Raw genomic sequence first — 14,549 nt, forward strand, 5'->3', positions numbered from 1 at the left:
CTTTGCTTGGGTGTATGAATGTATTCATATATATAGAAGTTTGAGTAATAGAATAGAATACCTTTTAAAATGCATAACATGGCTGTGTGCATGAAATTTGCAAAAATGTATTTTTTTATTTATCTAAAGAACCAGTTAAGAAATAACTGCACGCGTGTCTCATTACTCCAAGTATTTTTTATGCCATTCAGGAATGAAGTTTTGAAAACCTGTTTTAGGTTTAAAAATACACCCAGTTCTTGATAATGACTGAAATGCATTTCACTCAGAGAACATCAGGATTTTCTATTTATCTATCTTTTTTACACATAAGGGTAATTACCACTTTTCATTTGTAAATGCTAAACGCTCTGGACTTAAAAAGCGCCGTCACGTTCGGCAGTTCACACACTTTCACACACCAATGTTGGCAGAGGTGCCGTGCAAGTCGCGAACCAGGCCATCGGGAGCAACCGGGAATTCCATGTCTTGCCCGAGGACATTTCAGCGTGCAGACAGAAGCGGCCGGGCGTCGAACCGCCAACCTTACAATTGGAGTGACATTTTCTCTACCAGCTCTACCACAGCCTTGGGTAAAGTAAAACTATTCAGAAGACTCTGGAAAAAAAAAAAACCTTGGCTGCAATTTCCCCGGTTTCAGTACATGTCCAATTAATTAATACGTGCCGAACAGAAATGTCCAAATGGGGATATTCAAAATTTTGTCTTATAACTCCTCATTTTTAGTACAACCTTTTTTTTTTTTTTTTGATTTAAGCGATCTGCGGATCTTCAATCCACCGGCTTATGACAACAACCTTCAACCTCGGCAGGGGGGCCTCCAGCGCAGGAGCTCGCCCTCACAGTTGAGATTCACCGCTGCTGAGACGCAGTAGGTGGAACTCTTTGATTCGGGCCTAGAAAAGTGTTTACAATACGAGGCCTGCTGTGCTTTTATCTATATCGCGGTCCGACTGACCGCAGACGAGCAGCGGAAACCAGACAGTGACTCGTTTGACTCTGACCTCAACCTAATAATCAAAAGACAAAAATACAGCGGAAATGTTTCATTGTCTTCCCCAGATGCCTCAAAGTAAAACCTCTTCTCTCTTCCACTTCATCAATTTGAATTTGTATCCGCACTTGTCGGGTGTTGGACGGCTTGACAGTTTTCATCAGCGGCATTTCATCCCCTTTAAATCATCCTCGATCGTCGAAAATAATATTTCCTATTTTCGTAAAGATCAAACACGGATCTAGTCATCCTCGGTAAGGAAAGTAATCTGATATTTGTGCGGCAACAGATTTCACTGCAAATCTATCTTTGAGTGTCGGGAGTGGACGAAGCGTCCTAAATTAAACCGAAGCTTTCAGCAACTGTATTCCATATCGTCTCTGATGGTCGGTGTAGTTTTTGCTTGCACGTCCACAATCATTCGTTATCGCTTCTACAAAGGCGTGGGTTTTGCTTCTCTTATTCCTTACTTTATGTCCTCGGTTAGTTTGTGTATTTTCAGTTTTCACATCCGCACGACAGTCGGAGAAAAGTTTTTGAAGCGAGGCACTCTGAGGGAGGCCCACCCAGCTCAACTGTCCCATTTTCAAACAGGCTCAGAATGTTCTCTTGATATCGTGATATTAAAAAAATACAATAAGAGAAGGAGTAGCCCAAAGGACACAACATGCGATCAATAGGATTTTTGATTTCAATTATCCCGAGTGTGCCGATGTCAATACATGCGTGTTCTGTACAGATGGCATTGCTATGTATATTGAGGTCAAGCCATGTTTTAGCTCTATTTTTTTTGTTTTATTTTTCAAAATCGGTTAAGGAGTTCCCGATGACATCTCATTATTTTTTGTCCTGATTTTTGTTTCGAAGCATTTCGTTTCTTCAAATGTGCCTCACTGCTGCATGACTTGATTTGCGTTCCGCCGCGTGCCACATCCGTCTGAACATCCCGCAGCCGGAGCGTAGCCCGGGAAACGAGCCGCGCTCCGGCCCGTCACAGTTAACTACAGTGAACTCGGCTGGTCTTAACCTGTGACAGAAGGTGCTTCCTGCCACTCTTTGCACGGAGATGAGCCTGTAATAGGGCAACATAATTACTAGTGACTGCCTGTGAGCTTTGCCTGTCTCACACCCCTAAGGCTCTCATTACCCACAATGCTGCCTGGGCTCTAAAATATCAAACGGCTCTTTGTGCTGTAGGCTCGACCGTCCCATGGCCTACAGCTACCCCTCTGTGCTGTGCTGTGCTTGCATATGTGGTGTTTTGTACCCGTGCATATTGTATGTGAGAAGTTGAATGCTGGCGTGTACCCACGTAAATGCACAGTGTTACAGGAACATAATGCACATTTCCTTGCGGAGCTTACGTGCGAGAACTGATACTTTGGGGAGGGAAGATTCAACTTAAGGATATGAGCTTCCGCTTTGACTAAAGATGTAAAAAAAAAAAAACCAAAAAAAACGTGGCTTTGGGCCTTTTATTTCTCCTGCTTTGTGAGCCATGAGATGCCGAGAGCAACGAAAAAAGAATAAATGCAAGACGAGCATGGACAATCAATTAGTCAATGTGTCTCCTTTCATGTGCATAAAGGAACTCTACATATTAGCACTTTTTTTGTGCATTAGCACTACAGTAAGAAAAAAAAACACTTCTGAAGATGGATTTTTGGTTAATGCACAAAACCATTAGTCTTTAGACATGCCTCGGCACAGAGAGCGTGCATCTGTTTTCTCCCTGTGTGGTGCGTAAAGTGCATTTAAGGGTTAGATGCCAAGTTTAAAAAGGAATAGAGGCATCACCGTGACTATTACGTTGCATTCTAAATGGCATGCCCAGATTGAAAACCAATTCTGAATTTTAATTTTCTATAAAAACCGGAGGGTCACAAAGGCTTTCAGAGATTCTATTCAAATGCCGTAATATTTGTATAATATACAAACAGCGCTTTTTCATATGATACACATAGTACACCTGAGCGGGAGAAATAATACTGCATATCAGGGGGCGGAAGTAGTCTGCATTAAAAACGACAAGAAATTAGATTGCAAATGAAATAATAAGCACTGATTTGATTTTGCTTTCACAAAATCTCTCTCTCCTTGCAAGTTTGCCTGATAGAAAAAGCTGCAAATGGCGCAGGAGATGTTGGAAATCATCTTGACGACCAGCGTTTGCTGCCTCAGCGTCCAACACTTCCTGGGCACTGATTCAATGACGCTAACCTGCCGCTGATCAACAGTGTCCGCTGAAGATTAATATGCTCAATCAACCAGAGGAGCCGTATGAAAGCCCCGAGAAGAACCAATCAATGCAGGACACACTCGCTATTGTTTGATTTAGTTTGGAGTAGAGAAAAGCCAATAACGGCTAAACCAATAAACCCATTCTGGTTTTACAACAGTGTGTGGACCGGGAGGCGGAGGTCTGCCGTCATCACATACTGTAAGTGTTTGCTATCACGAGCACTTCACACAGATTTCATCGTAGCATTTATCTAAGGATTCTAGATTGTAATGATAGCTTTATGCTACGCCAGTGTTTTTCATGGCTTTACATAAATATAGATGAATGTATTGTTTTATGGTTATAATGGAACCCTCGGGGGGGAAAAGACATCTAAAATAAAGTAAATATTGCGATTTGTCCGATGACTATTATTTGATTAACTGCACAAAACCATTGGAGGACCGTAATTATGCTTACATGCGGGGGGGGGGGGGGGGGGCTGCCGGAAAGTGTCTTTAACTATTTTGTTCTTTAAGGCGACATATTTACATATAATTTCTGTTTGAATAACAACTCTAAAGTAGTCCTTGATTTGGTTGTTTGGTGCAGAATTAGAGCGTCTTGATTTCTCCCTCGAGCTCGCTGATCACGGACAGAAGAAACAAACTCTTAAACTCCCTTGCAGTCTCGGGGATGACAGGAAACTCTGATTGCTTAATTATCTGCTACTTCAGAAAAGAGGTGGTAATTTCACATGGCTTGCGAACACGCGTTTAGATGCGCAGTGTAAATGTGACCGTTTCATGGGCATCAATCAAATTGATAAGGACTTTTATTATGCAAAAACAGAAAAGGATATTGACACTCTTTCACTACTCCGACATGAAAGCATGTTTGTATTTTCTCCATACAGAGGGGGCTGCAGAGGAGGCTTCTGTGATGGGAATTCGGGGTTGCAATGGATATCTAACGATGGTTGTGTCTAATTAAAACAAGCAAGCCAAATTTTCTTCTCCTTTCATATCACAACAGTAATAAGCAAAAACATAAATATGTAGTCTTTATCCCCAACTATTGAGTTCATCTACATTACTTCTCTTTTACAGCACATTTGGCTTAAGTCTATGAATCATTCACATATAAACAGAAAGTCTTTCGGCGAATACTGGATTTTATGGACTCCTCACATTTCACTTGAAATGTCTACATTGTGCAGAATATGGCACGTGGCGCCACATATGCTAATGTTGTATGATAATCGGCCTGATGTAACCCAAGACGGGATCATATTATCATTAAATATAAAGCACAGTGACATATGATTGACGCTAACAGGCAGAGAGCATCCGAGCACGGATTTCAAGATGGGAAGAACCCGTCGTGTGAGGCGTTACTGTTCAGGTTATTTCGGGACAGCAACAAACAGGAAAACTATTTTCATCGCAATTAGAAACTAATTTATTTTTTGATGACGTGATTAAGTCAAGCTCAATACCGTGACTGATGGGGTAAGATAATATAGATATAAGAGGAGCGGAATGTGCAAAAATAAAATGGGAGCCGGTGTGCTTTTTCACCGCACGGCAGCCGAAGTAGTGGACTGGAAAACTGAAAATACTCAGTTCGCTATTTCAACGTCAGGAAGGAACAGAAAGGTATTTATCTGAAACTGCTAGGTCGCCAATATTATCTATGGAGGGAAAACGTCCAACTTCTCTGAGGGCTTGTGACCCGCTGGTGTCCTGGCACTTCTATTTTTATAGTGCTGCAGAGATTGGACTGAAATTTGATTTTTTTTTTTTTTTCTTTTTTTCTTCTAAACCTGTCCTTTTCAAATGAAAGCAGGGCAGAAAAGAGAGTAGAGTGTCTCCAAAGAAACATTATTGGTAAACACAGACCCTACAGAGCGGTGTGAGCCAATGATCAATATGGGATGCTTGAATTCCGAGATGGAGGAGAATCTCGACTTACCGCTATCCTCAACAGAGAAGTGGAAGAGATCGGATGTAGCATTTTCTCCTTTTCTTAGCACGTAGTGGACGCTCAGGTCGTCAATATCGGCTGTAACGGGAGAACAATTTCAGTTAAGCATAACACCAGGAGGACGTCGTAGTCTTTAAACATACAGTAGTAAAAAGATATGTACGGCGATGCGATCGGGGAAAGCGGAAAACGTTACAATACCCACGCGGGCCTAAAAAAATCAGGGGCGTCTTGTTGCGGACAACGTAAAATCAAACGGCAAAGGAATGTCATCATAAAACAATTGGCATTTTAACATTTGGAAAACCCTTCATGTGTAGTGTCACGCTGGCTACGGAAATAACCTCAAACACACTTTGAAGCTGCATTATGGTTTTATGGCTTGTTCAAACACTCCCTCTGTCAAATAATTGTTCAAAGACGGGAGCTGTCCCACTTCAGCACCGTATCGGCTACAGTAACAGCAGGTCTCTAGTATCACACTGATTCAGTTCCTTATCGGAACTCAGCACGGACAATTTTGTACCAGAGAAAGTGTTCTGAAAGTCATGCATCCATAATCCGGGGCGATAAGGACGCCATCCAAGACAGCTCAGCTAAACCACCAGAAAATATTTAAATCCTCGACCTGCCAGCTCTCCGTGTCAACACCCCTTAAAACCAGGTGACGGTGAATCTTTTTTAATGACACACAAGACTGAGAATGTTAAGAACAGGATTGCAGCGGGCACCGACACTTCCACATCTGTTTTCCCAAACATTTTTGAATTATAGGGTTCTGTCAGCAGTTTTAGCACCAGTCTACAGAAATGTCTGTTACAGTGCAAGAAAATCATTAGCACCGTGAAAGGGCTCGGCCCCCGTGAACCTCCGCTTTCAATAATAGATGGAGAGGAGAGGAAGGAGGTTCATAAAAGTATAAACCTCTGACTCACGGCTGGGACAAATTTTGAACCTCTTAAAATTTCCTTGTCCTTTGCTTTTACCACGACGGCCTTAATTTTACACTTTCAACTGATCATTATTGTGAAAGCGCTTCCCGGTCGTGCAAAAAGCAGCGGGCGGCCTTGAACCTGAGAAACCTGCAAATGAAAAATCAACACGGTGAACCGACCGGGGGAACACTGTTCATCTAATATTTAAAGAGATTGTCTCGTGGGGTGTGCCCTGGAAATAGGATGAGTAAATAAAGAGAAAGGGATTGTCTCTTTCACCTGAGTGACTTCTTTGACAAGCCTGTTTATTCTCTCTCTCTATCTCTTTGCCCTTCCCCGTCTTCCAATTTACTTGCTCCGTCTCCCCTCCTCAGCCCCTCGGCTTGTCTTTTCATGGCTCCCCTCGCCGACGGAGCGTTTTCATGTCAAAGACCGCAGCCGGTCGCCGGCTAGCAGAAAAGTCTATTGACTGCACAGTTGAGATGTGACCGACTGATTAATTGATCTCGGTCAGGACGAGGACAAAAAAATGGAAAACCACTTCCTGTCAACGTGGTCCCAAGATGGCCAAAGATGAAGGCGGTAAATGACTTTGTCGATTGCGATTTACACCAGTTAAGAAGTGATTTTCTGAGTCCGTCTGCGGAAACATCCAGGCGGATCTTACGTGTTTCCATCTGCGTATACGTGCGCGCACATCCTGCGAATAGTTTACCGCGACTTGCCGGCAAAGAGACGTCAGGTGAAAAGTAGAAACTTAAACGCTCCTCTGTCACCCACAGGCCCGCTCTGACCTTTTCGTATGATCGTCTGCTTCTGTCGCGCTTCATTTAACATGCCACCGAAGAGAGCATCAGATGTGAACATTTCCCCCGAGATGCAGAAATAGTAAATTATTAATCCCTAACTGTCGACACGACATTTGTGTGAAACATCAGCCTCCGCTTTGGCCCGCTAATTATCATTTAATGAGCCGGGATGGAATCAGTCACACAAGCTAGAACTAGTCACACATATAGATAATAATTCATCCGTGCATCGTGAGGTTACGTTGGATGTGTGGAAAATAGAGAAAAAAAACAACAACAATTTTTTTTACTTTCCAATTCTATGACTATAAAACCAAGCATTTTCCGAGAAGCATGATGACACGTCTTTCAGTCTTTAAGAGGAGTGAAGGAGTTTGAATGTAAAGAGGCTTCTGCCGCGTCTCCAACTCAAAGCCGTGTCATTTTTAACCCAAATAATAATTGAAAATCCCATTTGTATGTCAGCGCCGGAATAACCTTTCAAGTAAATTGGTTTACCTGGCAAACTAAATTACATTGTAAAAATCAATGGGGTTATTTCCTATTCCTTTTCACCGTTACCCTCCTGCTCAAGGTTGGAAAATAAAATTAAAAAAAAAAAAAAAAGCATTTGATTGCACCTTTCACATGTAATATTCACACAAAGGCGATTCATTATAAATCCGACGGCAGTTTTTGTTTCAGCCGCTTACCCTGACTGAACGTGTCGACGGAGTTGTTTCCTTCGCCCAGGTTGACCAGGTATCCGTGCTTGGGCTGGACGGTGACGCGAAACACCAGCGAGGCCGGGCCGCTGTCTCGGTCCTCTGCTCTCAGGTACTTGGAGGTGACGGGGAACCCCAGGTGACCGGCGGGCAGCGTTTTCAAAGCGGGGGCGCCCTTGTTCACCACGATCTGGGGGATGCCGTTATCCAGGGCCAGGACGGTGATCTTCATGGTTTGAGGCCGGCGCGTCTCGAAAACGGTGTCGGGGAAAACGTAAAAGTCTGTGTGCGTGCCGTCGGTGACGGTGAAAGAGAAGGAGTCCTCCGGGGATTCGGTTCCGTCGTGTTTGTAGCTGATGAGATTTTCGTTGAGGTCTTGTTTGGTGAAACTGGTGACCGGACGGGACCGGTTGTAGAGAAGCTTCCCGTGCACGGGGAGCTGGGTGACGGTGAATTTCAGCAGCTTCTCCGCCGTGTCCTGGTCCTCCGCCGTCAGCTCGAACGGCGTGATCAGCCTACTGTGTCCTTCGGTGACGATCAGACCGTTGACGGTCACGACGGGTTTCTTATTATCTACGTCCACGATAGAGATTCGGAAGGTCCTGAAAACAGGATTGTAGCCATCGGTCACCTCAAACTCGAAGCTGTCCATTTTCAACTCGTCGTCCGAGGTGTGGAGGTAGTAGATTTTACTACCTGCGAGTTGGAGCTGAGTAAAAGATGCGATAGGCATACCGGGAGTGTCCGTGCACTCCAAATGGCCTCGAACAGGGGCCCTCGTGATGGTGAAGACCAAGTTCTCGTCGGGGCTGTCGAGGTCAGTGGTACTGAGCAGATCGGTGGTTAGAGTCACGCGGCCGCCTTCTTTCAGCGACACACCTTTACTGACCACGTCGGGGAAGACCATGTCGATGCTCCCGACGGAAATGTAGAAGTAACGGTCAATTAGCGGGTTAATCCCGTCCGTCACGTCGAACTTCACCAGGTCCCGGATCCCCTCCTGTCCATTGTGAGTGTAAAATATGAACCCCGAATCAATTTCCGCTTGTGTGAAATTCATGCCGAGCGTGACGTTCTCCACGGACCCCGACGAGGTTTTCCTCTGCAGGAGACCCTGACCGGGCCCGAATCGTACGACATATGCGAGCGAACCGTCGTCCGAATCCAAATCCGTCGCTTTGAGTATTTTACTGTCTATTGCTTTGGTCTCGCCGACGTCTACCTCCAGGCCGTCGTTGATTGACATTCTGGGGGTCTCATCATCGACGGGGATGATCACAACCACGGCTGTTTTTTCCACAGAATATTTCCCATCTGTCAAAATGACATCAAAGCTGTCCTCTGTTGTCTCTGAATCATCGTGCTCATAAATAATGCTCGACGCCTCCCTAATCTGCTCTAAAGTGAAATTTGTCACTAAGATCGAGCCTGTGGAGAGCTGGTTTAAAATCGCGCCGTGCTTGGGAGGTTTGGAGATGACGAAAACCAGCTCCTCGGGCGGAAGATCGCCATCGGCGCCGTTCAGGACGGGCGTGTCCACGACAACGTTCATTCCCTCCATCACGACGATCTCCCTCAGATAAATCTCGGGCTTTTCGTCGTTTGCCGGGACGATCGCGATCGGGAAGAAGTGGTTCTCGGAGAAATTGATGCCGTCGGAACATCGAAACGTGAATCTGTCCTCCACCGGCTCTACGCCTTTGTGGATGCTCTGCATATAGTAGATATTCCCCTGCCTGATGTCGCCGATAGTAAAAGCGCTGACGGCCGTCCCCGACCTGGACTTCTCCGATCCCGGGGCGGGTGAGATATTTTCCACGTAGCCGGCGGCGGGTTGAACAATGATGGTGCAAAGGATATCATCCACCGGAGTGTCGTTATCGTCAGCATCTAAGTGCTGAGGGCCGATGGCGTATTTTTCCCCCTCGATGACACTGAACTGAATCCCCACTCCGACCTCGGGGGCCTGGCTGTCAACAGGAAGGATGGTGACTCCAACCCGGACGCCGTTGACCCTATTGCCGCCGACCGTCCAATCGTCGGACATGTCGGTGAGAGTCAAATTAAAGCCGTCCCGCAGGGATGCGTAGCCGATCTCGCCGCCCGTGTGCGCGTACACCACCACGCCGTTGATGATATCAGCCTGCGTGAACTTGTTGGCCGGCACTCCTTTGACTAAGATTTCCCCCATCAGCGGCGGATCCTCTACGATAAATGTCAGCTGGAGGTCGTCCGTGTCGTCGTCGTGGCCTCGAATTACATTGGTTGTGATTTCCGCCGCTCCGTTTTCCAGCACGTCCATGTGCGATCCGATCGTTCCGGCGGGGAAACTGACGCTCGGGGTCTCATCGTCCACGGGCTTCACGATGACTTTGACCGTCACCGTTAAGACGTGAATCCCGTCGCTGACGTCGAGCTGAAACTCGTCCCTCACGGTCTCCTCCCCTCCGTGGACGTACGCCACCTTTCCCCGTGAGATATCCTGAAGTCTGAAAACCCCACGTGTCTCTCCGGCCGCCTGGATCTGTCCGTGTTCAGGGGCTCGACTCAGAGTAAAAGTAATCTTTTCGGCCTCTGTGTCTGGGTCGATAGCGTCGAGCTCAGCTTCGGTTATAATGTGCATTCCGCGTTCAAACACTGTAAAGCCGGTGTTAGTAATCTGAGGGGGCTTATTGTTGACAGGCTGGAGGTAGATGGTGAAAGCTCCGTCCACGCCGTTCCCAGCTGTGTCTTCCACGGTGTAACGAAACTGCACGATATGGGCCGTGATTCCGAGCTCAACGTCTGGAGGGCTGTAAGAGATCTTGTGGTGATTAACTTGAGCTTGCGTGAACTCCGTGACTTCTGCGTCCGGGCTGTCGGTCAGAACCAAAGAACCGAACGTAACCGGATTATTCTCATCGGTGTCTGTCGGGGGCCGGATCACCGTGTACTTGAGGTCGCGGTCCTCGGAGTCGGAATCGGTGTAGCGCAGAACTTCTTTGCTAAAGTGAGTGAATTTGTACTCCTCCACGGTCATCTGCAGGGTGGTGCCGGGGAAGAGTACCGGAGGTATGTCGTCGATGGGTAAAACCCGAACGACGAACGTCGTCTCGGGCGACTCGTTGGGGGGGTCGTTGTCGTCCTGAACTTTGAACGCAAACTGATCGATGACCGTATCGGTGTTGTGGGGACCCGTGTGCTTGTAATACAGCTTGCCGTCGGTGATATCTCTCTGCAGCCACTCCTTCACTTCCTTTTCATAAAGCTCATCTTCCGCGTTGAATTTCCAAGAGGAAGGGTCCTCCGGGGCGTCCGACTGCCTCAGGAGGACGGCGCCGGTAGTCGAAAAAGGGGGGACGACGGTGAATTTAATCGTCGAGTCCTCCGAGTCGATGTCCGCCGCGCTGAGCATGTGGTGGGAAATGTGCATCATCTGATGTTTGAAGACTACAAGGCCGGTATTGGCGTTTATAATCGGCGGCTCGTCGTCGGTGGGAACGACGGTGATGGGAAAGAGGAATTCCACTTCGTGTTTTCCGTCCGTCATTTTGAAGACGATGTTGTCGCTGTGCGTGTCGCTGCCGTCGTGCTGGTACACGACCAGCCCCGCCGCGAGGTCAGCGGGCGTGAAGAACTTCCTGCGAGAGCCCGGCACCGTCAGGTCCCCGTGGCGAAGCCCGTCTGCCACCGTTATGGTGACGGCGTCCAGGTTGTCTTCGTCGCTGATCTCCAAGTTGTGGGCGCTGAACAGAGGTCGGGACTGGCCCTCGTACAGCAGCTGACCCGTGTTGCGAGTCACGACCGGGGCGAAGGTGTTCATGGGCTTTACGACGATCATAAAAGCGAACGGGTCGGAGACGGCCCCCTCCGTGTCCACTATCTCGAACTCCAGCTGGAAAATCCTCTCTGTATCTGAGTCCAGGGAAGGAGGCTTGTAGGCTATTTTCAGATCGCGCAGGTCTCTCTGGTAGAAGGACGTGATCGGCAGGTTTCTGTCGTCGGTGCTGACGATGTAGCCCTCCTCGTAAGACAAGGGCGACGTGATGTTAAAGACCAGCTCTCCCGGGTCCGACTCCGCGTCTTCGGCGGCGAGCATGTCGGGGGTGACGGCGGTCATGACGAACTGACTGACCTCCATCATCATCATGGACACGAAGCTGGGTTTGGGGGCCGTGTTTTCCTCGCCCTCCCTGATGCGGATCATCAGATGGAAATACTCCTGTTTCACCAAGTTGCCTTCTTTGTCGTGCAGCTCCACCACCATGGGCACGTAGTCCCTGTTTGGGGACTTGCGCTCGAAGGTGTGCACGTAGCGGATATCGGCCCGCGTCAAGTCGTCGCAGTCCATCGTGTCGGAAAGTTTCCCCCCGTCGACCAGCCTCCCATATCTGGGCAGAAAACCGGGCAGGGACGCCACCTCACATTTATAGGAGTCCCTGTCGTAGGTGAAGTCTAGGACCTTCCTATCCAGGGCGTTGCTGGTTCCTCTGAGATGATCCACGGTCAGCGGCATGTTTTTGGTGAGCAACTCGAGCTGCGTAAAAACCACCTCAACCTCCATCATGAACGGAATGATGACGGTCTCGGTCTGCGCGTCGTACCGGAGCTGCAGGCGGACCCTGTCCCTGGCCGGACTCCGTGCGCCGTAGTGGGAGTAGGTCACGTCGTTGGGACCGAAATCGCAGGGAAACTTTTTCGGCGAGAGGCGCCCGGGTCTCTGAGACAGAGGGTCGTTGTCCAGCACCGTGATGCCGCACCGGTCGCCCGGCTGCGTCTGAATCACCAGGTCGTTGACGGGATCGACGAAGACGGATCTCCCGAAAGGCACGCGTATTCCGTTGTTGGCCACCAGGATGGAATCCTCGGAGAGCTCCGACCTCAGCGCGTAAAACAAGCCGGAGCTGTCGGGCTGCGCGGCGGCGACGGCCGCGCAGGAGCAGCACAGCAGGAGCCCGCGGAGGAGCATCTCGGAGACGGATGCGAGCGGAAGCGCGCCACCCCCTCAAACAAAAAATAATTTAAAAATGAGAAGAAAAAAAAAACAACAATAGCAGGAATCGGATGTTAAAACCTACGCGGGAAGTGTCGGGGAAGATGTGCACGGCGGGTGCCGTGCGTGTGACGGGCGGTCCCTCGGCACTCTCAGGTGAAGCGGCGCGCAGGAGTTTTAACTTGTGACACTTGGCAGGCAGCGCGGAGGAGCCGCCGCCTATTGGTGGAGGCCGGGGCGGGGGGGCGGGGCCTGAACGATGCCAGCCAATGAAAGGCGCCGCGGACACGCAGGGGGCGGGGCGAGGGGGCGCAGCACGGAGGGCCTGAGAGAGAAAATCACATCAAGTGTCCATAAAAGTAAAGGAGAGGCGACGGATTATTATTGTATTCAAATCTGTATCATAAAGAAAGCAAAAAAAAAAAAAAAAATTTCATATATTGCAGTATTCATTCCCCCACTCAAAACACAGCCTATTCCTTTAAAAGCCAAGTGCTCTGTCACTTTATTCATTCATTTATTTATTTTAACTTTTACCACTTTACCACTTTTGTTTTTTATCTGTATGTTGTGTTAATGCATATGTCTGAAATGTGGCCTAAGTGTCAGGTAATGCGCCTTAAATAAAATGTATTGATAATATAATATAATATAGTGTAATATAATGGTTGTTTGTCTATATATGTGGCCCTGTGATTGACTGGCGATCAGTCCGGGGTGTGCGCCGCCTCTCGCCCCATGACAGCTGAGATAGGCTCCAGCATCCCCCGCGACCCTGACTGCAGGATAAGCAGAAGAAGATGGATGGATGGATAATATAATATAATATAACATAATATAATTAATGGGCGGCACATGGCTTCTGCTACACATCAAGATTCCCACAGGGAGCCTGTGGAGTTTGTACTTTCTCCCACGTCAGTTCGGGTTCTCTGTTTTCCTCCCAAAGTCCAGAAACATTCAGAGGGTTAAGGGAAAAGCTGCCCAGCTGTGTGAATGAGCGAGTGAATGGTTGTTTATTTATATGTGGCCCTGGGATCGCCAGGGGACAGGTTCAGGGTGTGCCCTGCCTCTCACCTGACCTGCAACCATGAGTGTAGGATAAGAGGTAAATAATGGATGGATATTATGATATATCCATGCATCGGGCCGAGCCACCTCATCTGACTCTTCTTAGCGGGGAGGAGCAGCGTGCCTCCATATATCCGTCTATCTATTCATTATCTATCGCTTATCTTGCAGTAAGGTTCAAGCGGAAGCATCCTAGCTGTCATACCGCAAGAGGTGCGTTCACTCTGGTCTGGTCGCCAGCTGATCGCCCGGCCACACATGGAGACAAACAACCATTTACTCTCTCCTTAGTGCATATGGGCAATATTCTCCCAGGTAACCTTCTGCATGTTTTTGCACTGTTTGTTGGAGAAAATCAGAGAACTCGGAGGAAACCCGTGCAGACACGGGGAGAACGTGCAAACTGCAAATGATCGGTGGGCGATTACAATGGTCTATTTAGAAGGCCAATAGTTTCCATTATGAATGAAAATTGGTTGCTATTAGCCCAGCACTTTGGTACTGTGTACCGATGACCTGATAGCAGCGGCTTTCACTCCAAGGACAGCGGGCGTCCAGGGTCAGCCAGGCAGCCGCTGTCCTACTGGTGGCTCGGGCTTTATATATTAGACAAAAACCTCAATGCCAGTTTGATCCCTGCAATCTTACGCCACAGTTTTTGTCCTTCAAAGGGAAGGACCCAAACTAGTGAATAAAAGAGACAGTTAAAAACTAATTCGATAAAACCAGAATAAAACATTTTCATAAAAACAGGATTTACATTAAAACTTCTCAACTTCTGAAAAGAGCACATCTGCTGGTGGGCCTTAGAACAGATTGCATCACTGTCTGCCACAAAAGTCAGGTCTTCATCTGAT

At 47.8% G+C, this 14,549-nt stretch overlaps 1 protein-coding gene across 1 annotated transcript in view; it reads right to left on the reverse strand.

Annotated features, from left to right (window-relative positions):
* The window catches only part of LOC147216733 (FRAS1-related extracellular matrix protein 2-like), a 62,171-nt gene extending 49,439 nt beyond the window's left edge, over window positions 1-12,732 (reverse strand). Inside the window, exons 1-2 of the mRNA XM_086176604.1 lie at window positions 7,638-12,732; window positions 5,190-5,279 (exon numbers count right to left, since the gene is read on the reverse strand). Of these exons, the coding sequence (XP_086032730.1) occupies window positions 5,190-5,279; window positions 7,638-12,597 (5,050 nt within the window). The 5' untranslated portion in view covers window positions 12,598-12,732. The remainder of the gene's footprint in view (window positions 1-5,189; window positions 5,280-7,637) is intronic.
* Between the last annotated feature and the right edge of the window lie 1,817 nt (window positions 12,733-14,549).

This window comes from Fistularia commersonii, chromosome 29, assembly GCF_037954325.1.
Source record: "Fistularia commersonii isolate RoL2024-O1a breed Wild chromosome 29, RoL_Fcom_v1.0, whole genome shotgun sequence".
NCBI lineage: Eukaryota > Metazoa > Chordata > Actinopteri > Syngnathiformes > Fistulariidae > Fistularia > Fistularia commersonii.